Source organism: Candoia aspera, chromosome 4 (assembly GCF_035149785.1).
Source record: "Candoia aspera isolate rCanAsp1 chromosome 4, rCanAsp1.hap2, whole genome shotgun sequence".
Lineage (NCBI taxonomy): Eukaryota > Metazoa > Chordata > Lepidosauria > Squamata > Boidae > Candoia > Candoia aspera.
In genome coordinates this window covers 91,960,425-91,984,995 of record NC_086156.1, presented here as the reverse complement: position 1 = coordinate 91,984,995, position 24,571 = coordinate 91,960,425, and the positions used below count along the sequence as shown (strand labels likewise).

General features: G+C 43.7%; 2 protein-coding genes and 1 pseudogene across 2 annotated transcripts; all 3 read left to right on the top strand.

Annotated features, from left to right (window-relative positions):
• Nucleotides 1–4,442: 4,442 nt before the first annotated feature.
• On the top strand, nucleotides 4,443–5,357 carry LOC134497339 (olfactory receptor 14A16-like). The gene has a single exon (XM_063303003.1). It carries the CDS (start codon nucleotides 4,443–4,445, stop codon nucleotides 5,355–5,357), a length of 915 nt encoding a protein of 304 aa, XP_063159073.1.
• Nucleotides 5,358–21,190: 15,833 nt separating this feature from the next.
• Nucleotides 21,191–22,106, top strand: LOC134497338 (olfactory receptor 14C36-like; annotated as a pseudogene).
• Nucleotides 22,107–23,142: 1,036 nt separating this feature from the next.
• Nucleotides 23,143–24,057, top strand: LOC134497337 (olfactory receptor 14C36-like). Its single transcript, XM_063303002.1, has one exon. The coding sequence runs from the start codon at nucleotides 23,143–23,145 to the stop codon at nucleotides 24,055–24,057; it is 915 nt and encodes a 304-aa protein (XP_063159072.1).
• Nucleotides 24,058–24,571: the final 514 nt, after the last annotated feature.

The window sequence follows — 24,571 nt, the reverse complement described above, 5'->3', positions numbered from 1 at the left end:
AGCGCTAACAGCTTGGGTGTGCCTCGCGATCCGTTTAGCCATTGTTTCTTGTCCTTCAGTCTTTGTGAGTTGATGGCTACTTATCTTGAGCCCCTTCCCCTTTTTCCTTGCTATTGTCATGTGTGCCATTGCGCTGATGTCTTCAGCTCAACGGCACTCATGACACAGAGTTTTCATAGGCAAGAGTTCAGGGTGCAATAGAAAGAGGTTCCAGTAAATTGAGCTGCTGTTCCCAATTAAGGATTCCCTACTCATGGTGGCTCTAAAATAGAGCCGCGCAGGTCCAAGCAATCAGCAGTGGAAACAACCTTGCCTCACAAGGACCTGTGCAGACCTCCTCTATTCTGCCCTTCACTCAGCCCTACATGCCTTAGGACTGGGAAGAGGTCATGGATGAGACCTCTCATCTTCTGCTACTTCCAGCTGCTCCACAGACTGTGCAGACAAATGAGCCCAATGTGTCTCCTTGGTGTTCTCTGAGGCAGGCTGCTGTCCCACAAACCCTCAGAAGTGACCTCGTCTTCCTCCATCTCCTCAAAGTCAGAGCTGGCCATGACAGATGTCCCCAGAACCAGGGAGCTCTAATGTCCACCTTCAAGTGATATTGACAGGATTGAGCCTGAGCTAGTCTCTCCCCATCCAAATTTATAGTGTCCAGGTAATGGGATAGGATATTGACAGCAATATTTGGTTGGCCCAGAGTTGAGATGATAACAGACACCAAACCGATGGATGACCTCACCCAAAGGTTTGAGGTAGATATTAAATTAGGAGAGGAGAGAGTGTTGAGCCCTGAGTCATTCCACAGATGTAGGGCCAAGGACATGACTGCCCACCTCCCACCGTCCACACTGACTATCCAGCCACGGAGAAAGGAGAATCACCATAAATAACCAGCTCCCAAAACCTGCAGCTGACATTGAAAATCGCCAAGAGATCAAGAAGCATAAAATCAGACAACCCTGATCCCAGTTCCATCAAAGGTCTTCAACAGATTCCCCCATTTGGGAGAGATGGGCGGTAATAGAAATTTGAAATAAATAAGCAAGTGTGACCAGCATTGTCCCATACTGTATCCTAGATTGAAACCAGACTGAAATGTGTCCAGTCAAATCACTTTCTCCAGGAACCTCTGCAATGATGATACTTGTCCTGTCCCAGGCCAAACATGCACAAAAGCATGGAGAGCTTTACTGATAACTGGAGAGGCAAGTGCCCAAGCTGCAGAAAAAGCATCAGCACAAACACACATGCACACACAACAAAAAGCACATCCAGCAACCTTACCTTTTATAATTTGACACCATTGCATGAACCCAGCTACTGGTAATGATCCAGTGAGACTTAATAATGAAATTTTAGGAATGCTGAAAGAATATTGTGACAAGGCCCTTCAAACAACCTTTAAAGAGTGGTGCCACCTAAAGGTTTGAACTACTGAGAGCCAGTCTGGTGTAGAGATTAAGGTGCTGGCCTAGAAACCAGGAGTCTGTGAGTTCTAGGCCTCCCTTAAGCATGAAAGCCAGCCTTATATAGGATAAAAATCTAACAACAACAACAACAACAATAACATGTATCAGCAGATGAGAAAGGAAGTAGCTTGTTAGAAATCAAAGCATCAACTTCTAGAACCGTCAGTATTTAAAGAAGTTATTCCCATTATGTGTAACTAATTGATGAATCTCACTGCTATCACTTCATAGACTGCAATTTAGATGGCTTTGACGTGAGCCAGGGAGTTGGCCCTGAAGGAAATATTCAGAAATCATTATGTAAATAAAGGGGAGAGAAGCATTCCTTATGTCCTGGGAAAGGAGATAGTATTAAGATGAGCCTCAGGATGACTCCTCCCTGATTCAGTGAGTCATGGCAGAGTGGCAAGGAGAAGCACAATCAGGCTTGCAAGACTTAGCTACTATAGCCTATCTCAATAAAGTATACTGTAAATCTGGTCTTCCTGTGGAGGGCCTTTCCTGATCTGGTCTACCTCAAACGGCTGACAGGGATGGAATCTCTTAAAAGATAAATGTAAAATAGAACCCCAAGTAATGAGACAAGCTGTAGAACATGCTTCATGCACTTTTCTCACTGAATCCATATCTAACATGGATGACAGAAGCTGCTAATTGCTAATTATATTAACAAGAACATAGATGCACCTTTTAATTCTTTGACTCATTTTGACTGTAATGACTTATGCTGTGTAACTAAGTCTTGAGGGAAATGACAGAACTATTAATAAGCTTGCTGAATATAAATTTAACCTTTCCCACTGATGATACATCTGTACATGAACGAACAAGACTTGGATAATATTTATCCAGTACAGCACCTATACTTACGAGACTAAGGAATATATACAGATTCTACGAAGAGCCGTAGTAAGTGATTTGTATACTGAACATTTAACAGAAAAGGAAGATTCTGCTTTCTCGGGCAAACTGGCATTTAGTTAAATACGTGTGGCTCAACTATTTGTTAGACTCAATTGTACAGTGTTGACACTGGGAAGAGAGTTTATCGAAATGATACATAACCTAGTGCTCTGCTGCAATAGAAGATGTTATGGAGGAGGGGAGAAAACGAAGGGGGTTATTTTCAGAAATTTGGACTCAAATTAAAAAGATTATGGATCAAAATAATAAGAATCTATTCATGTGTGGGGTGCGGTTCTTTATCCATCCTAAACAATAAAAGTAATGTGTATTTAAAATGATGATACCTCTCCCACAAGCTGATAGAAACATTAAAAAATATATATTTACGGGTTGTAGAAATGTAGATGAACTGATCCCTAATAGGTGAACTAATATCACTGGAATGATTTCTAGGACCTTTTGCCCTTAAGGGACAATGGATGGTAGCATTTCTGACATTGTTTCTTCTTTGTTGATAAATGTTTAAGTCATATTTTATTCATGTATGTATTTATTACTCAAATTTAGCCACCGCCCATCTCTTCCAAAAGAGGGTCTCTGGGCGGATGACAATAAACCCCCACACAATTCTTCTGTGAAATCCCACAATTGCTAAAGCTGTCCTGCTCTGGCTTCAATCTAGTTGAAGTTGGAGTTATTGTGGCCAGTGGCATTGCAGGACTAGGTTGTTTTACTTTTATTATTGTATCTTATACCATGATTTTCAAGGCAGTGCTAGGAATCCCTTCTGAACAAGGAAGGCAAAACGGCTTATCAACTTGTATTCCCCACCATATAGTAGTGCCTATGTTTTTATTAATTGGATGCTTTGCCTATCTGAGACCTCCCTCTCACACACCATCTTACTTGGATTATGGGCTGACTGTTCTGTATTCGCTTCTTCCACCCCTGTTCAATCCAATCGTCTATAGCATGAGAAATAAGAATATCAAATTTGTCCTTTCTAAATTGTAGAGATTCTGAAAATTTCTTTTAATGTTGTTTCTATTCTGTTCACCAACATTTTGTATTTGATTGTCCCCAAACCCATGATAAATTAACTCATGGACACCAGAAATATCCCTTCCACAAGAAAAAAAAAATGAGTTTTCCTGCTCTTTTCATATCAGATTTCAGTCCTTGAGCAGGATAGATCTTACTGATCAGACTTTCTGGAGAAAAAGTGAGGGAAGAGAAACAAGCAAAACAGAGGATGTGAATTATTTCATTGTATGTTTAATATATTTTTATTTATAAGTAAATAAATTATATTTAATAATTAATTTAAAAAATAATGTAGTTTAATATATTAAATCCTTTTGGTTAAACAAGACATTTCATGGAAGAGCAGATGAGACCTTGACAGGGTGATGAAGATTGTTCTCACTAACAGAAGTAATGCCCAGGAAAAATGCATGGCTCTGACAACCTTATTTTTGGCAAATTTCTTCTTCCTGCATCTGCCATTGTTTTAGCTTCAAAAGGTCAAACTTGGTTCCATTTTCATATTATTTTTGTTCCCCATAGCTAATGACATTTTAATACCCAGGGTCTCTCTGAAGGGACTACTGAAGTTAGGTATTCGTGCCAGATGCCTTTTGGAGCAGAAGGGTATCGGTTCTGAACAAAAAAACTCTGACCTCTGGGAACATTTTTCTTTCCTCTTTGATTAAACTCAGTGTTACATTTGAACAAATGAGCTAAGCTGGAGTTTCAAGGAAAAGGTGTAAATCATGTAAGAGATCATTAAGGAAAGTTCTATTTTTTCACAAAACTATTCTGCCTCTCTCTCTGTGTCCCAGTCACGGTCTCTCTTTATGAGTGTGTGAGTGAGGGCAGGTGCATGTTATACACACTGATGCAATTAGAGTCTCCACCTTCACACATCACTGTAACTCTTTTTAGTACATGTTTTTTCTTTCTAGCTTTGTATTGCGACTTTTGTGCAGATCAAGGCACCATACACAGTTTTCTCTAATAATGTCTCTCACTTGTGCTTCGTTGCAGGTATGTCATAAGTTAAACATGGAGAATCGAACCACTCTGTCTTTCTTTCTGCTCCTGGAATTCTCAGAAACCCGGCACTTGCACCTGCTACATTTCTTCCTGTTCTTTATATTATACCTGGCAATTACAACAGCAAATCTTCTCATCATCTGTGCAGTAGCTTTTGACCGGCACCTGCACAGACCCATGTACTTCTTTCTAGTGAATTTGGCTGTGCAGGGCCTGGGCATTGTTTCAGTCATTGTCCCCAAATCCATGATTAATTCCCTCATGGACACGAGACACATCTCTTACTTCGGCTGTGTTGCTCAAGTCTTTCTCTTTATGTCCTTCGAAGTTTCTGATTTGTGCCTCCTCACAGTCATGGCATATGATCGATATGTTGCCATTTGCAATCCACTGCACTATGAGATGGTGATGAATTGGAAAGCCTGCACTGAAATCATGATTCTGGTTTGGGTCACCAGCCTTCTCTATGGAATGTTGCATACCACTGGCACTTTTTCAACCCGTTTGTGTTCTAATGTTGTCAACCAATTCTTCTGTGAAATCCCACAATTGCTAAAGCTGTCCTGCTCTGGCTTCAATCTAGTTGAAGCTGGAGTTCTTGTGGCCAGTTCCATTGCAGGACTAGGTTGTTTTACTTTTGTTATTGTGTCTTATGCCATGATCTTCAAAGCAGTGCTAGGAATCCCTTCTGAACAAGGAAGGCAAAAAGCCTTATCAACCTGTATCCCCCACCTTATAGTAGTGTCTATGTTTTTATTAACTGGATGGTTTGCCTATCTGAGACCTCCCTCTAACACACCATCGTACTTGGATTTGGGGCTGACTGTTCTGTATTCCCTTCTTCCACCCCTGTTCAATCCAATCATCTATAGCATGAGAAATAGGAATATCAAATTTGTCCTTTCTAAATTGTGGAGATTCTGAAAATTTCTTTTAATGTTGTTTCTATTCTGTTCACCAACATTTTGTATTTTATTCTCCCCAAACCCATGATAAATTAACTCATGGACACCAGAAATATCTCTTCTTTTGGCTGCTTTGCACCAGTCTTTCTCTTAGTCTCCTTTAAGGATTCTGATTTCTCCTACTGGATAGTCATGGCTTATGATGGACATGTTGCCATTTGCAAACCACTACACTATATGATGGAGTTGAATTGGAAAGCCTGCACCAAAAATTGAATTCAGCTATGTTTTGTATTTGATTCTCTTGTCATGGTACTTTCTATGCCTTTTGCCTTCGGTTTTCTCAGGAAGGGAAAGCAATTTCAAAGGGAAACACAGCTGAGGTACAGATAAAGACTTATCATATCCTTTCAGATTGATCCTAGCCCTTGAGAAGTTGATAAGCTACAATCCCATATCCTAAGTCATTGCCATTCTAATCACGTGGAGGTGAAGAAAGGAAGGTGGTTGAGAAGAGCTAGAAAGATACAGTATGTCCACTGATTTCATCATTATATCACTGCTCAATCCCTTGATCTATAGCATCTGAAAGAAGGAAGTGTAGGGGACCCTTTCAAAATTTCTTGGGAAGACCAGGTCATAGATTTCATTTTTGAAAGTTGTAATTATTAAAAGTTTAGATTCTTGCAAAATCATAAAAAATAATTGGTGTAAAGAAAAATGCCTGAGAAGTTTTCTATCTGGTTATTTTGTAAAAACATGCTATAAAAATAAATAAATCGACTTCTCCAAGGTTTTGCAATATTGTTTACATTTTTGTAGATAATGAAAGCAGTCACCTGTCTTTTCCATATATTTCTGTTTCACACAATTGTTTTCTCCATTATCTATCATAAAATATATTTTATGTAGAATACATTCATGTAGTCTAACTAAATAAAATTGATGAAAATCTGTTAGTCTTTCAACACCAAGACAACTTCAACCACAAATTCAATGGGAAACTCTTGATATTCAATGGGAAAGTGTTGATGTGCTCCTGAGTTGCCCTCACCCATATTAAAAGGAAATCACATCAAATAAAGCATTAGAGAGGACTGAAAAGTCTAATCAAGGAGCCATGAAGGAAAACCACACACCAAACAATATTGGCAGTTTAAGCCACATAGAAACAGTCAGAGAACTCCATTCTTTGATTCAGTGATGATGTTACATGGTCTACTGTAGCAATAGAACATCTGTTAAGCAACATGGAGCTTAGCAAACACCAAGAACCTAACTAATTGTTCTGTTCAGTCTATGAGACAGCCAGGCAGGTTTAGTATAAGAAAACTCTTTATTAAAAGCAGCTATTTACAATAATAATGTCCTATGATGAATAAGGCAAGATTGATTAATCAAGACCACTCAGGCAATAACAGAGAAACAGGCAAGGATGCAGGATCAGACTGTGGCAGATCAGCAGGGAAGAATTCACTATCTCGCTGAATGAAATTGATGGACTTGAAAAAGCTAGGGTGCATGGCAAGGCAGGAGCTGGAGGCAAGAGTCTGTGGAGTGGCCCACCGACAGGACTGGGCTGATGTGCAGAGACTAGGCGAGACCAAAGTGGAACCTCTAGGCTAGGATCGACTCTGGAGGCTGGACTAGATGGGACTGGATGATCTAGGCAAGGCTGGGAACTGGAACGAAGGCTGGACTGGACTGAAGAATGTAGACAAAGCTGAGAGCTTGAAGCAAGACTGGACTGGACTGGAGACTCTAGGCAAGACTGAGAGTGCGAAGCAAGGCTGGACTGGACTCGAAATTCCAGGAAAGACTGAGGACCCGAAGCACAACTGGGCTGGACTGAAGACTCTAGGCAAGATTGAGAGCTTGAAGCAAGGCTGGACGACAGAATGTTCTGAGCAAGGTTGAAAGCCAGAAGCAAGGCTAGGTGCATGCCTGGAATGCACTGAAATGTGCTGATGAGGTCCAAAGCTGGACATAAGGCTGTGCTGGACAGGAATGGCTAGGCAAGGATCCTCAGAAGCAGCTTGTGCAGAAGGCAGGTCTTCAATGGATTGTAACACTGGTAGCGATTCCACTTTAGTGAGAGGCGAGGCTTTTGATGCAGGTAAAGACTCTTTCACAAGGGCTGGAAAGGTGAAGGATCACTTGTTTCTGGCAGCTTGCTCTTCGTGCATCTGCCTTTTATGCCAATACCTTGCATGCCTGTTTCCTTCTGCAGCCACTTGGGCTGACTTTTCCTTTGCATGCTTTTCTGCACACCTTTCCTGCATGCTGATTGGCAGATTCAAAACCTCCTCCAGAGTCTGGCCAATCAGAGTCTCTAGCTTCTCGCACTCCTCTGTGTCATTTTCAGGTTTTGTTCTCCCAAGTTCTGCCTGGCAGGTTTTAGTTTCCCTTTCAGACTCAGAATAGGTTTCACTTTCAGAGTCAGAAGCCAGCTGAAACCTCACACTAATGGAATATTACATTTTAGGCTCCTCTTGGGGGCAAGTGGGTTGTTGCTTTGGTAGTGAAACACTTGGGTAGTGTGATTTGCTTATTGTCTGGGACCTTTCTTTATTCCCCATTTGCCAGAGGAAGAAAACGCACTGAAAATCATTGTGCTGTCCTTGCACCACTCCCAGCAATGGCATTGTATGTTCTGTATGGGCCAAACTTCATTGAATATTGGACTTCTGCCCCCATCCAGAGAATGCTACCTCACTGTCACAGTGGAAATGGATAGCTTTTCAAGAGAAATAAAAAGTATATATTTCCTTATCTATATTGGAAAGAGAGGCAATGTTTCCAAATATTTACATTTGCCACTCTCAGCTTTAGGCCTGAACAGAAATGTGAAGTTTCCATACTTGCAGTTTTACAGCATATAGATGTCATTACTGTGGCAATATAAAACCTGCCTGAGTGATACATAAGCACAGTGACTGTAATGAGTACTGATGGCGAGCAGGAGGGGGCCTCTATCGAGGGGGGGAAATGCATGCGTAGTACTGAGTAATTAAGCGGCCATTCAAAGAGACACAGATCAGACCCGCCTTGTTCTAACAGCCAGGAAACACACTGAGACAAGGAACTGGTCTCTAATATTTATTGCTAGTACTTAACAGGAATCCTAACAAACTGAAGAAGCGTGGGAAAACCCAGACATATAAACCCCAAGGGTTAAGGCGGTCCTGATCTGTGTCTCTTTGAATGGCTGACCAATTCCTCAGTGCTACGCATGCGCTTGACAGTCTGGATGGGAGCCCCCTGCTCGCCATCCTTACTCATGACACGCCTTAGCTTTTGGGGTTTATCTGTCTGGGTTTTACCACACTTCATCAGTTTGTTAGGATTCTGTCTTATGTAGCAGTAATAAACACTAGAGACCTACTCCTCGTCTCAGCGTGGTTTCTGACTGTTAGGACATCAATCCTAACAAACTCCTACTCCCATTTAAAGAGGGAAGAACAAAGACAAATAAAGGAGAGACATTGGGAAAAGGCCTTGGGGCACTTCCAGGATTTCCAGCTCTCTCCACAGCATCTCAGGACCGGAAGAGCCGATGCAGATCGGAATGAGCAGGAGGCTTATTTCCGAGGCTGAGAGACAGAGAAGGAGAGAGAGAGCCCTCTGTTTCTACTGCGGGGGCCAGGGGCACATGGTGAGAGCTTGCCCAGCGAGAAGCCAAGCAAGTTCCATAAGAGCCCCGGGGCAAGCAGCTGAAACAAGGACCACCTCCGCCTCTCCTTCCAACAAGGGAAATGCCATTGGTCTCCCTCCACAGAGCTCAGCAGGGAGACCACCAATCAATTAAGAAGGGCTCATTCTGAGGATTCCAGGCAATCCTTTTACTACTTACCAGTAATACTGCAGGGAAACCCAGAGCACCAGGTCAAGCTAGAGGCCCTCATCGATTCCAGAGCTTCCACCAATTTCATTGATGTACAGATTGTACACAACCTCAACATTTTTCTCCCGTATGCTCTCACCAGCAGAGAGAAACTATGATGTTTTTAACAAGGAGTTGCTGGCAATTAAAGCAGCATTCCAAGAGTGGAGGCACTGGCTAGAAGGTGCAGCGCTTCTTGTGAAAGTTTGCACCGATCACAAGAATTTACAACTTCTCCAAAACACCAGATCCCTCAGCCCACGCCAAATAAGATGGAGCCAGTTTTTCTCCCTTTTCAATTTTGTTATTTCTTATGTTCCTGGGGTGCAGAACTGTTTGGCAGATGCCCTATCTCGATCGATTCAGGAACACCCCCCCCCCCCCAGGAGGTACAGGCTACTATATTACAACCTCACAACTTCGATCAGTCTATGAGGGGGAACCAGACAGAGATTTTAGCAGCAGGCAGACAAGCAGAGGACCTATTTACCAAGAGTCAGAGCTCAGCAACAACAGGACCCGTATGCCAGGGCCAGGATGGATGACCTCCAGAGGGACCCGCAAGACACTGCCTCCCCCTTTAATGTGGAGGCAGGAATCCTCTGGCATAGCGGGTGATTATACATTCCCCCCTCATTGAGAGAAGAAGTACTGAGACTTTGCCATGACCATCAAACGGCAGGCCACGGAGGTGTTTTCAAAACTCTCCGTAGAGCTCTGAGAGACTACTGGTGGCCTAAGATGACTGCACACATAAAGGGCTACGTGGCTTCTTGTGATACCTGTAGATGAGCCAAGCCTCTCCCAGGGAGGCCCACAGGACTCTTGCAACCGCTACCCACCCCCAACCAGCCTTAGGATACAATCTCCATGGGTATCATCACTGATTTACCCCCGGTCCAGGGGCTGATGTCCATACTAGTGGTGGTGGACCTTTTTACAAAAATGGCTCATTTTATTCCTTGCAAGGGCCTCCCGTCTTCACAAGCCACAGCACAGTTGTTCATGGACCATGTTTTTTAGGTATAGAGGCATGGTAAATCACTTGGTGAATGACAGAGGCCCTCAGTTCACTTCCAGGTTCTGGAGGGCCCTTTTCCAGTTATTAGTGGTCCAGATCCACCTCTCATCATCGCACCATTTGGCTAGTAATGGGCAAGCTGAGAAAATTAACCAATGGTTACAGCAGTATCTCAGGTGTCACACCACTTATCAGCAAGACAATTGGCCAGCCCTGCTCCCCATGGCAGAATTTACCTATAACAATTCTTTCCAATCATCCACCAAGATGTCTCCTTTCCAAGCAATCTACGGGATTAACCCTCAGGTGTTGCCCACCTCCTCCCAGATGGGAGCTGTTCCAGCCAGGGCTGATTTTCTTAAAGAGCAACAAGCTGCACAGGAGTTGTTAAAGGAGCAGCTGAACAGGGCAAAGAGTGCTTACAGGAGAGCTGCAGATGCTCACAGACAAGAGGGGACAGTGATTGCAGTAGGAGACACAATGTGTAATGGTTGCCTAATCCCAAATACTCAGTCTCACAAGCTCGGGCTTAAGGATAACTGATTTATTAAAGGAATAGTATGCAAGTACAGAGAAAGCTGAGAATGAGCAAAAGCGCACCAAATACAAACTTAAAAGCATTGCCTGTGAGCAAGTTCCGCCCCCCATCCCTCGTCAGTGCGCTCCCAATCCCAGGTGCTAGGAACTGTTAGACACGCCTGGGAAAGTAACCTTGAGCAGGAGCGCAAACCCAAACATACATTCCAAGCCCTCAAAACAACGGAGGGCGGAGGAATGGAAAAACCCGGGATGGGTGAAGAAACACGGAACAGAAGATGGCATGTGAAATGTTACAATGTTAACAGCACATTGAAATGGGTAACATGACATATTGCCCTCTCCCCAAATGAATGTTATGGAGCAGGTTTGTCAGGATAGGCAGAGTGAAATTGGGCTACAAGACGAGGGGAGAGTACGTCTGTAGCAGCGACCCATTCAGGATGAGGGAAATGTTTCCAGCGAACGAGGTACTGCAAAGTGGAGCGCTGGCGGCAAGAGTCCAGGATGGATGTCACCTCGAAATGTTGCTGGTTGTCGATCATGAGCGGAGGCGGTGGAACGGGTTGGGGATGCCAGCAGTCCGACGGTAGGTAGGGCTTGAGTAAACTACAATGGAAAACAGGATGTAAACGTTTGAGGTTGTGAGGCAGAGCAAGTTTAAAAGTAACAGGGTTAATTTGTGCGATAATTGGAAAAGGTCCCACGAACTTAGGGCCAAGTTTTTTGGAGGGTTGTGGGGATTTGAGAAATTTAGTTGATAAGTAGATGTTATCTCCGACAGTAAAAGATGGTTCTGGGGAACGCTTTGCATCGGCATGGCGTTTGTAAGTAGCCTGGGCATGGAGGAGAGCTTGTTGAATGTTAAGCCATGAGTGTTTGAGAGAGTCAGCCCAGTCAGTAAGGGAAGCTGGTAGCGGTTGTGGATGGGGATGTTCAGGAATAGGGACGAAATCACGTCCAAAAACTGTTTTAAAAGGAACTTGACCAGTGCTTTGATGAATGGCATTGTTATAGGTGACCTCTGCAAACGGGAGTAGGTCGACCCAATTGTCCTGTTGGTAATTAACAAAAGCCCTGAGATATTGTTCCAGTGTAGAGTTAACCGCCTCTGTAGATCCGTCCGTTTCCAGATGCCACGCGGTGGAGAGTGACTGGTGCCCAGAAGTTTCAAAAATGCCCGCCAGAATTGTGACGTAAATTGTGTGCCTCTGTCACTCACCAAACAGGCGGGGATACCGTGGAGGCGGTACACGTGGATGAGGAAGAGGCGGGCCAGCTGTTGTGCGGTGGGGATAGAAGCGCATGGGATGAAGTGAGCTTGCTTGGAGAAAAAATCTTTGACCACCCAAATGACTGTTTTGCGTTGACTAGGGGGTAGATCAACGATAAAGTCCATGGATATGTCCTGCCAGGGGACAGATGGGGTGGCGACGGGTTGAAGGAGACCTTGGGGTTTGCCTGTTTTGCGCTTTGTTGCTGCACAAACAGGGCAAGCAGTGACATACGCTTTAAGGTCTTTAAGCAAGGTTGGCCACCAGAATTGCCGGCGAACAAGGTGAAGAGTTTTTAAATAGCCAAAATGTCCAGCCAGCTTGTCATCGTGGCAGCGCTGGAGTATGGTTTTTCGCATAGCATCTGGTACATAGAGACGATTGTTGTGCCAGGCAAGATCGTCAGTGAAAGTTAGACTGTTTCTATTGGTTTGTAACCAAGTATCTGTTTTAAGGTGGAGAAGCAACTGTTGTTGCAAATCGGATGGAATTGACAAGCGGGGCGAGTGGCTGGGAGGCGGAGCGGCTGGAGGTTGCGTTGACTGCGCTCGGGTCTGGCTATGAGTCACCGCTGCCAAACTTAATTGTTTGTCAGTCCAGACGGTGCCTTGGACCATTGGCCCTGGGTCAGCATCTTGGGGTCGGTGGGAGAGTGCATCAGCCAAAAAGTTTTTCTTGCCTGGTATGAATTTAAGGGTGAAGTCAAAGCGGCTGAAAAACTCAGCCCAGCGCAGCTGTTTGGGACTGAGTTTGCGACTGGTGCTTAGAGCCTCCAGGTTTTTATGGTCAGTCCAGACTTCAAAAGGGTTGGAAGTGCCTTCCAATAGGTGTTGCCACGTTTCTAAAGCCGTTTTTACAGCAAAAGCCTCTTTTTCCCAAACGTGCCATCTCCTCTCAGTTTCAGTGAATTTGCGAGAGAGGTAAGCACAGGGTTTTAAGGCGCCAGAGTGGTCAGATTGTAGCAAGAGTGCTCCTATGGAGAAATCAGAAGCATCTACTTGTACCACGAATGGTTTAGAGGGGTCTGGATGCTGTAAAATTGGCTCTGTGGTAAAGATTTGTTTGAGCGCTTCGAACGCCTGCTGACAGGTTGGAGTCCATTTAAGGAGCGCTCCTGGGTTCTTTGAACATCGCGTATCCCCCTGTCCTTTGGTTTTTAACAGTTCAGTAAGGGGGAGGGCGATTTCAGCAAAATTTTGGGCGAATGCCCAATAAAAATTAGCGAATCCGAGGAAACTTTGTAATTGTCTCCTGGTACGGGGAGGCTCCCATGCCACAATAGCTTCTACTTTTGCAGGGTCCATTTCAATGCCCTTAGCTGAAATTCGATAGCCTAGGTAATCAATTTGTGACTGATGAAAGGCACATTTTGACAGTTTAGCGTACAACTCTGCTTTCTTTAATTTAGCCAGTACCTGACGCACCAAGTGGATATGTTCTGACATGGTTTCAGTATAAATCAATACATCATCCAAATACACCAGTACCCCCTTAAATAGGTGGTCATGCAAGACCTCATTGATTAGTTGCATAAAAACCCCAGGTGCTCCGGACAAACCAAAGGGTAAGACTTTGTATTGGAAAGCCCCGAGAGGACAGTTAAATGCTGTTTTCCACTCATCCCCTTCCCTTATGCGAATACGAAAATAGGCTTCTCTCAAATCCAGTTTTGAGAAGATTTTGCCTCTGGCCAGATGTGATAACATGTCTTTGATCAGGGGCAAAGGATATTTAGTTAATATTGAGACCGCATTGAGCCCGCGGAAATCGGTACAAAGCCTTAATGACCCATCCTTTTTTGGCCTGAATAGGACAGGGGCTCCTACCGGGGAATTAGCAGGCTCAATGAAACCCCTAGCCAGGTTTTTGTCAATGAACTCCCTTAGCGTAGTAAGCTCTTTGGGAGACATGGGGTATATTTTTGGGTGAGGCAATTTTACGTTTGGTAAGAATTCAATGGCACAGTCCGTTTTTCGGTGGGGTGGCAAGCGATCTGCTTCCTTTTCCCCAAATACCTCAGCAAGATCCTGATACTGATTGGGTAGTCCCTCAAGAGGCTGAAGCGTTTGCACAGTAGTATACGCTACCCCTCCACCCTCCATGTCTTCCAGTAGGTCTTTTTCGGGTACTTTGTAAAATCCATCCGCAAAAGTCACAGTTCTATGTAGCCAGTTGATAAAAGGATTTTGTTGCACAAACCAGGGCATCCCCAAGATAACCAGAGGACCCCCCACTGGAGCTACAACAAATGGCAGCTTTTCCTGATGGGAGCCCATCTGCAAGGCGACCAGTCCCGTGGAATGATTGACTGCTTTCCCTCCCGCCATAGTTCCATCCAATTGGGTGAAGATCATAGGTCTTGGCAAAGGAAACGTGGGCAGTTCCAGAGCCGCTACGACATCAGGGTGCATAAGGGAACGGGAGCAGCCCAAGTCTAGCATGGCCCAAACTTCCACAGTTTTGGTTTTTGAGCCCAGTTTAACTTTAACAGTCAGTGTAGGGAAGTTTCCACTCACCAAATCGTGGTTACGTCCAGTCTCTTCCACCTGCCCTAGGGCGCCCTTCAGGGCAGGTGGTAGGCTTTTCCCGCCGGCTGCTCAAATTGCAACTCTTCTTCCTCTTCTCCGAAGGGTAGTTCTGGGGGGTCCAGTTCTGCGACGGCAGCTTTCAGTTTCCGCGGTAGAGCAGAAGCAGGCGACTTTACTGCAGGTTTCGTCTGTCGTTCTTCTGGACGGCGTCTGGGGCACGACGTGGCTCGATGCCCTTCTTTCCCACATCTCAGGCACTGACCTTTGGAGAACCGTCGTTCCCTTTCTTCTTCCCAGGTTTTCGGTTTGGGGCGGCTGGCAAGTCCAGTCGTGCACACTCCTCTAGCAAGTCAGGATTGTCTAAGCTCTTTGGTATGGGCATAGGTTTGCAGGGCATTTTCTGCGCTGCCCACCAGCTGAATCCACCCGTATAGCGTTTTAGGATCGTCTCTTCCTAGTGCCCAATGAAGGATTTCTGGTTCTAGCCCCTGCTTAAACATTTCAATTAAAGTTGGCTCAGACCAGTCTTCTACTTTCCCTGATAAAGCTTTAAATTCCAGCGCATAGTTGGCAACTGAGAGGGACCCTTGGTAGAGCTTCCTCAGGGCGTTTTTAGCTGTTTCTTGGGCTAGAGGGTCTTCGAAATGCTGTTTAAGTGCCCACAAAAAGTCATCGAAGTCCTCTAACTCAGTTGCCTTGGTCTGGCACAGTTGCACATACCAATCAGCTGCCCTTCCTCTCAGTTTGTTGGCAATGAATATGATTTTGCCATGTTCTGACTGAAAGTTCCGGCCCCAATCCTCCATATAATGCTTAGCATTAGTGATAAAGAAGGACAGCGTAGTGGGATCCCCATCGAACTTCACTCCAAACGGTGGGAAGTTTCTTGCCGGCTCAGCTGGCTGTGGTGGTTCCGCGAATGTCAGCGTACGCCGAGCCCCCATGGGTGGCCGATCCCTAGGAGGTCTTGCCTCTCGCCCCCCCACCTGACGGGCTGATCAAGTCTTGCTTCTCCCCCTGGGTGGCAGGGTGCTATGCCTTGGGTACTGTGACGGCTCTTCCTCCCAATCTTCCGGGGTGGGCTCTGCACCTCTGGGGAGATCCTTAAGGATTGTCACTATTAGATCCATTTTGTCCTCTAATGCTCTCATACGAGCAGGAGTGACCGGCTCTTCCAGGGGTTGGTTGGTTACCACCACCCTCGGTGACAGGGGAATTTTGGGCTCCCAGGATAGTTGTGGAGACCCCCTCCCAGGTGCTCTTTCCATTACAGTTTTGTGTTCACTCCTGAGGCTCTCCTGCATGGATATCAACAACTCATCTAATTGGACATCCTGCATCTCCCGACGTGCCGCTCTTTGCGCTCTCGAGGTTAGAGCTGGCTGGATCCTTGCCGCCTCCTGCTCTTCCTCGCTCCCTTCACTTGCGCGAAGCTGATGTTCGGTCATCGCTAGCATTCCCTCTTATCCAACTATTGGATGGGGCTAGCGGAAGATGGTTGAAATGATTCTCAGCTTTATGTAATGGTTGCCTAATCCCAAATACTCAGTCTCACAAGCTCGGGCTTAAGGATAACTGATTTATTAAAGGAATAGTATGCAAGTACAGAGAAAGCTGAGAATGAGCAAAAGCGCGCCAAATACAAACTTAAAAGCATTGCCTGTGAGCAAGTTCTGCCCCCCATCCCTCGTCAGTGCGCTCCCCCTCCCAGGTGCTAGGAACCGTTAGACGTGCCTGGGAAAGTAACCTTGAGCAGGAGCACAAACCCAAACATACATTCCAAGCCCTCAAAACAACGGAGGGCGGAGGAATGGAAAAACCCGGGATGGGTGAAGAAACACGGAACAGAAGATGACATGTGAAACGTTACAATGTTAACAGCAAATTGAAATGGGTAACATGACACAGTGTGGCTCTCTACCAAGTTTTTGACCTCTACCAGGACTTCCAAGAAGTTGGACTCTAAGTTTTTGGGCCCTTTCATTGTGGTACAGCAGATAAATTTAGTAGCTTATTGCTTAAACTGCCAGCATCCATTAAAATCCACCCAGTCTTTCCCAGAGCCTTGCTAGCCAAGGACCCTCCCCCAAGTGCCTTACAATCACAACTGCCCCCCCCACCTCCAGTAATTGTGGAGGGGGAGGAGGAATACGAAGTCAAGGAAATTCTGGACTCTAGGAGGAGGGGAAGGGGCATGCAATATTTAATACTCTGGAAAGGGTACCCTGAGGAAGAGCGCATGTGGGAGAATGCCAGAGAGAGACATGCACCAACGTTGGTTCATCGACTTCATCAGCTTTTCCCTCACAAACCCAAGCATCACACTCTACCAGAGATTCCTCACTTGGCTGAGCAAGCAGAGGAATCACAAGCAGAGGAGTTTGTAAGTTGGCAACCTTCACCCCTGCCAGAGGCTCAGAGGCCAGAGCGAGAGGAGGAGGGGGAGCTGCAGCCCTCTACCTCAGGCCTGCATTTCCCAAGGGGGAGGAGGGAGGAATCTTCTAATCATCTAGCTATTTTCCAGAAGCAGCCACCTGGGCTGAAAGCATTATCAGAACTGGAGAGCAGCAGTGATTCCTTGTTGGAGGAGTTTTCCTTTGAAGAATTTCCATTGTTGCCCAGTTCCCATAGGAGCTTGGAGGGGGAAATGGTCTCTTATCCATCTTCTGGAAGGGAGGCGGCTGAAACCGAATGTGAATCTGGAGGGGAGGGTGATGTCATGAGTACTGATGGTGAGCAGGAGGGGGCCCCTATCCAGGTGGGAAAACGCATGCGTAGTACTGAGGAATTAAGCAGCCATTCAAGGAGACACAGATCAGACCTGTCTTAGCTTTTGGGGTTTATCTGTCTGGGTTTTCCCACACTTCGTCAGTTTGCTAGGATTCTGTCTTATGTGGCAGTAATAAACACTAGAGACCTTACTACTCATCTCAGCGTGATTCCTGACTGTTAGGATGGTGGCAGCTGGTTAATAGTATATCTTGCTATTGTGTGGAAGTGTTCATGGTAGTGCCAAAATCATTAGCCTGACTCAACAGTGGTCACAGGGAGAGGTTAAAAAATCAAGATTGTGGAGAGAAGCCCCACCTTGCATCAGACAGCCACTTTCACTATCTTGCATTTTTTGACATCTCACCGTGTGCCACAGAAGCTGCTGTCCTGCTTTTGGAGACTGAGAGAGCAGTTCTAGGAGAATGGTTGGAAAAGCTGAAGCGGTTTCTTCTTTGGATAGTGGGGCCAGGGGGAACAGACCTGGTTTAATTCTGCACATGTAACAAATCACAATTTAGAGTAAACTACATATGTAAGGAAGTTGGCAGTAGCCTCCTGGCTCACCTGATACTACCTGCTAATTCTCCATCCAGATTGGACCAAGTGTTTACTTCCCTGTATACTGTTGTGCCTTCACTAATGAATCCAATAATCTACAGCATGAGGAACAAGGATGTCAAAGCTGCCTTTTGGAAATTGGTTGGTTGGAGACTATTTAGCAAACAATGATAATTCCCCTTTGATGTACCAATTTGTTCATCACCTTAACTTTGAGATTCAGCTTAGTAAGAAGTTGCAGTCAGATTAGGATCACTGACTAGGTATGTCCCATTTAATACACATTGTTTCTTTATTTGATTTTATTGTGATTTGTGTATCTGTCAAATAAATGTTTGAAAATATTGGGCCTCTTATATCTTCAATTCTATGGGTATCTTCAAATATGATCAATAAATTGTTTTCTCATAATTTACTATTGGCATTCAGAAGATATTGTGGAGATATAAGTATGGAAGACCAGATGAGTCATGGAAAAGCATATGCCTACTGCTTTGACTAATAAAAGAATGGTCCCTGAAGAGTTTATGGCTCTGATAATGTTACTGCCTGTGGATGATTTCTGCTACATCTCGGCCCTTTATCACCCTGACATAATTGGCACACTACTTCTAGCACCTAAAGGTATGTTTGTACAAAAGAGAACTGGTTTTGCAATCAGCATCTCAGACTTGCTTGCTTAACAGTATTAGTTAAAGTATTCAGTCAAATGCAGAGGTACAGTCTGGGAAAAGGGGGACCCAATCAACTATCCAAAGAATCAGTACAAAAAGTATTTTTTTTTATTTTTTTTTTTAATATAGGAAATATGGGCGGAAGATGGACAGTTATATTATGCATTTTGCTTTTTATAAAGAAGCAGTTGGAATCAAGATGGGAGTGATGGACCCCTTGTTTATATTTCAGAAGCTTTAGAAGACTAGTTGTTTTGGCAACAATGTTGATGTCATTCACACCATCTTTCACTTCTATTTTTATTGTTTATAAAGAGGGGTTTTCTTCCATAAACTGAGTGCACAAAGGCCATATGAAGATATACAGGAGGTTGCCATAAAAAGTGCTCACCAGTCAGAGGTGACCCACAGGTGGAAAATGCTTTGATCCTACCACAAAAATTATGGATTTTGAGGACAGAGGAGACAATGAGAATATTGGAAAAAAGGGACAAAAAAATGACACAATCATAATTCCCTTAGAGATGGTGAAGGTCACCATCAGGCTGATAAAGATGTCAGTGCAAAATAAGCATAGTAAGGGAGGAATGTTGCAGAAAAAGTGATTGATATTATTGGTGTGGCAGACATGTAGGGAAAAGACCATGGCTGTGATAATAGTGGAACTGAAGTGCCCAATACCCCAGAAGGCTGCTAACAAATGATGTATTGTTTGGCTGAGGAAGAGTGTAGTGCAAGGGGTGGCAGAGAGCTACATAATGATCATATGCCACGACTCAGAGAAGGACACATTCTGTGCTCCCAGAAGTACCAAAAAACACAGTTGTAGTGCACATCTGATGTAGGAGATGCTTTTGTCCCCTGAGAAAGAGGTCCCATGGCATTTTGGGACAGTGGTAGAGGTATAGCAGATCTCCAAAAAAGAGAGATTGCCAATGAGGAAGTACCTAGGAGTTTGGAGATCTTGATCTATCCAGATGAACATAATAAAAAGAGAGCCCACTGTGATTATGCTGCCCCTTTTGGAGAAAGATCTGCTAGTGCCATCCTCAAATGTTCTGTCCCATGGGAAGATATAATGTTCCAGCCACACTTAAGCCCTTTCAGGTGAAGCCATTAGCTCAGCTGCTTTATGGGTCTTTGGTTGGCCACCAAGCTCCTTGTTTCACTTCCTTGGAGAGAATACAACCTAAATGCATCAGAGCAGCTCACCAGATACCTCGTCTTGTCTTTAATGCACATTTATGACTGGAGACAGATATGACAAAAGTTGAGTCAAGTGTGTGTCTAGCTTCTATAAACCTTTGGTTAAAGTGTAACTTCTACCCTCGAGACCAAGCACCATTAATTCTCCAGGACAATTTCCAGTCCACGGGGATGAAGGATGTTGAATCTAAACTTTTAAATCTAGGCTACTCTCCCTCTCTGGTTCTTAAGATGAAATGTGATCAGGCAAAACAAACGCTGAAGCAAAGGATAAGGATATGGAATGCAAAGCAGATCTATAGGAGGCCTTGGCCTTCCTGTCAACAGTACACAACAGATATGTTGTCATTGCTGCCAGATACCTTACACAGCTAGAAACACCCAGCCATTAGAAAGCTTTCTCTTTTGCCCATGTCATGCACTCCCCTCTGCAGTATTGGATGGTAAATATAAAAAGGACCAATGGCTGAAGGGCTTTTCCCCTGTGATACCAAAGAGGTGGAAACAAGGTGGTAACACTTCTTCGTTACCCCTTTTATGGAGACATTCAAACTAGATTCCTCCTACCTCTGATTAGCAGGTATCCTGGTTGCCCATATCCAGATGCTGCTCATAGCTGAATACCTTTTGTTACAACAAGGAAAGGAAGGTTGGGGATTCCTATCCATAACTGCTTTGCCAGTGCTCTTTGGCTGGCTTTGCTCGATGTGCTCCTTGGTTTTCTGAAACCATAGATCCCTTGGAGCTGGGGACTAAGACCAATGCAAAGATTTAGTATTGGTATGCCGCTCATTCATCTTATTCTAGATCCTTATGTTCAGTTAAAGCCAGGTGGCTGTTTCAGAAGGTAACATCAAACTTGGTGACCCACGAAAGTCGAGAAAGGCATTGTACTGGAGGATTTCAGCAACATTTCTCACCTGTGCTTCCTTGCAGGTATGTCATAAATGAAACATGGAGAATCACATCAATTACTTTCTGCTCCCTGAATTCTCAAAAACCCTGACTACTGGGAGTATTTATTTTCACCTCCTTGTTTAAATTCAGTGTTATATTTGAGCAAAGGAGCTAAACAGGGGGTGAAGTTTCATGTAGGAAATTTAAATAATTTAACACACTCTTAAGTAAAGCTCTATGTTTTCACAAAACTATTCTGCCTCTCTCTGTGTGTCTCTATCACTGTCTCTATGAATTCGTCAGTGCAGGTGCATCTTATACATTCTTAAACGATTAGCCACTCTCCACCTTCAAGAATCTCTCTAACACTTTTTAGTATATATTTACTTTCTTGCTGTGTACTGTGTCTTTTCTGCAGCTCAAGCCACCATACAAAGCACACATACCTAGATTTCTGCTAATAATATCACTAGCATGTGCTTTCTTGCAGGTATGTCATAAGATGGAGAATCAAACTGCAGTGCCTTACTTTCTGCTCCAGGAATTCTCAAAAAATTGGCACCTGCAGCTTCAATATTTCTTCTAATTCTTCATATTATATCTGGCAACTTGCAACAGCAAATCTTCTTATCTGCTCTGTGGTAGCTTTCGACCATCAACTGTGCAGCCACATGTACTTCTTTCTAGTAAATTTGGCTGTGCAGGACCTGGGCATTGTTTCAGTCATTCTCCCCAAATCCATGATTAATTCCCTCATAGACACGAGACGCATCTCTTACTTCGGCTGTGTTGCTCAAGTCTTTCTCTTTATGTCCTTCGAAGTTTCTGATTTGTGCCTCTTGACAGTCATGGCATATGATCGATATGTTGCTATTTGCAATCCACTGCACTATGAGATGGTGATGAATTGGAAAGCCTGCACTGAAATCGTGATTCTGGTTTGGGTCACCAGCCTTCTCTATGGAATGTGGCATTCCACTGGCACTTTTTCAACCCTTTTGTGTTCTAATGTTGTCAACCAATTCTTCTGTGAAATTCCATAGTTGCTAAAGCTATCCTGCTCTGGCTTCAATCTAGTTGAAGTCAGAGTTATTGTGGCCAGTGTCACTGCAGGACTAGGTTGTTTTACTTTTGTTATTGTATCTTATGCCATGATCTTCAAGGCAGTGCTAGGAATCCCTTCTGAACAAGGAAGGCAAAAAGCCTTAACAACTTGTATTCCCCACCTTATAGTAGTGCCTATGTTGTCATTAACTGGATGCTTTGCCTATCTGAGAACTCCTTCTAACACCCCATCTTATTTAGATTGTGGGCTGACTGTTCTGTATTCCCTTCTTCCACCCCTGTTCAATCCAATCATCTATAGCATGAGAAATAGGAATATCAAATTTGTCCTTTCTAAATTGTGGAGATTCTGAAAATTTCTTTTAATGTTGTTTCAATTCTGTTCACCAACATTTTGTATTTGATTGTCCCCAAACCCATGATATATTAACTCATGGACACCAGAAATATCCCTTCCACGAGAAAAAAAAATGAGTTTCCCTGCTCATTTCATATCAGATTTCAGTCCTGGAGCAGGATAGCTCATACAGATCAGACTTTCTGGGGAAAAAGTGAGGGAACAGAAACAAGCAAAACAGAGGATGAGAATTATTTCATTGTATGTTTAATATATTTTTATTTATAAATAAATAAATTATATTTAATAATTAATTTAAAAAATAATGTAGTTTAATATATTTATTCCTTTTGGTTAAACAAGACATCTCATGGAAGAGCAGATGAGACCTTGACAGGGTGATGAAGATTGTTCTCACTAACAGAAGTAATGCCCAGGAAAAATGCATGGCTCTGACAACCTTATTTTTGGCAAATTTCTTCTTCCTGCATCTGCCATTGTTTTAGCTTCAAAAGGTCAAACTTGGTTCCATTTTCATATTATTTTTGTTCCCCATAGCTAATGACATTTTAATACCCAGGGTCTCTCTGAAGGGACTACTGAAGTTAGGTATTCCTGCCAGATGCCTTTTGGAGCAGAAGGGTATCAGTTCTGAACAAAAAAACTCTGACCTCTGGGAATATTTTTCCCCTCTTTGATTAAACTTAGTGTTACATTTGAGCAAATGAGCTAACCTGGAGTTTCAAGGAAAAGGTGTAAATCATGTAAGAGATCATTAAGGAAAGTTCTATTTTTTCACGAAACTATTCTGCCTCTCTCTGTGTGTCCCAGTCACGGTCTCTCTTTATGAATGTGTGAGTGAGGGCAGGTGCATGTTATACACACTGATGCAATTAGAGTCTCCACCTTCACGCATCACTGTAACTCTTTTTAGTACATGCTTACTTTCCAGCTTTGTATTGCGACTTTTGTGCAGATCAAGGCGCCATACACAGTTTTCTCTAATAATGTCTCCCACTTGTGCTTCGTTGCAGGTATGTCATAAGTTAAACATGGAGAATCGAACCACTCTGTCTTTCTTTCTGCTCCTGAGATTCTCAGAAAGTCAGCAACTGCAACTGCTACATTTCTTCCTGTTCTTTATATTATACCTGGCAATTACAACAGCAAATCTTCTCATCATCTGTGCAGTAGCTTTTGACCGGCACCTGCACAGACCCATGTACTTCTTTCTAATGCATTTGGCTGTGCAAGACCTGGGCATTGTTTCAGTCATTGTCCCCAAATCCATGATTAATTCCCTCATAGACACGAGACGCATCTCTTACTTTGGCTGTGTTGCTCAAGTCTTTCTCTTTATGTCCTTCGAAGTTTCTGATTTGTGCCTCTTGACAGTCATGGCCTATGATCGGTATGTTGCCATTTGCAATCCACTGCACTATGAGATGGTGATGAATTGGAAAGCCTGCACTGAAATCATGATTCTGGTTTGGGTCACCAGCCTTCTCTATGGAATGTTGCATACCACTGGCACTTTTTCAACCCGTTTGTGTTCTAATGTTGTGAACCAATTCTTCTGTGAAATCCCACAATTGCTAAAGCTGTCCTGCTCTGGCTTCAATCTAGTTGAAGCTGTAGTTCTTGTGGCCAGTGTCACTGCAGGACTAGGTTGTTTTACTTTTGTTATTGTATCTTATGCCATGATCTTCAAGGCAGTGCTAGGAATCCCTTCTGAACAAGGAAGGCAAAAAGCCTTATCAACCTGTATCCCCCACCTTATAGTAGTGTCTATGTTTTTATTAACTGGATCCTTTGCCTATCTGAGACCTCCCTCTAACACACCATCTTACTTGGATTTTGGGCTGACTGTTCTGTATTCCCTTCTTCCTCCCCTGTTCAATCCAATCGTCTATAGCATGAGAAATAAGAATATCAAATTTGTCCTTTCTAAATTGTGGAGATTCTGAAAATTTCTTTTAATGTTGTTTCTATTCTGTTCACCAACATTTTGTATTTTATTCTCCCCAAACCCATGATAAATTAACTCATGGACACCAGAAATATCTCTTCCTTTGGCTGCCTTGCACAAGACTTTCTCTTAGTCTCCTTTAAGAATTCTGATTTCTCCTACTGGATAGTCATGGCTTATGATGGATATGTTGCCATTTGCAATCCACTACACTATATGATGGTGTTGAATTGGAAGCCTGCACAAAAATAGTGAATTCAGCGATGTTTTGTATATAATTCTCTTGTCATGGTACTTTCTATGCCTTTTGCCTTCAGTTTTCTCAGGAAGGGAAAGCAATTTCAAAGGGAAACACAGCTGAGGTACAGATAGAGACTTATCATGTCCTTTCAGATTGATGCTAGCCCTTGAGAAGTTGGTAAGCTACAATCCCATATCCTAAGTCATTGCCATTCTAATCACGTGGAGGTCAAGACAGGAAGGTGGTTGAGAAGAGCTAGAAAGATACAGTA

Excerpts from the sequence above, each read along its gene's own strand:
- LOC134497339 (XM_063303003.1), top strand. The coding sequence starts at position 4,443 with ATGGAGAATCGAACCACTCTGTCTTTCTTTCTGCTCCTGGAATTCTCA.
- LOC134497337 (XM_063303002.1), top strand. The coding sequence starts at position 23,143 with ATGGAGAATCGAACCACTCTGTCTTTCTTTCTGCTCCTGAGATTCTCA.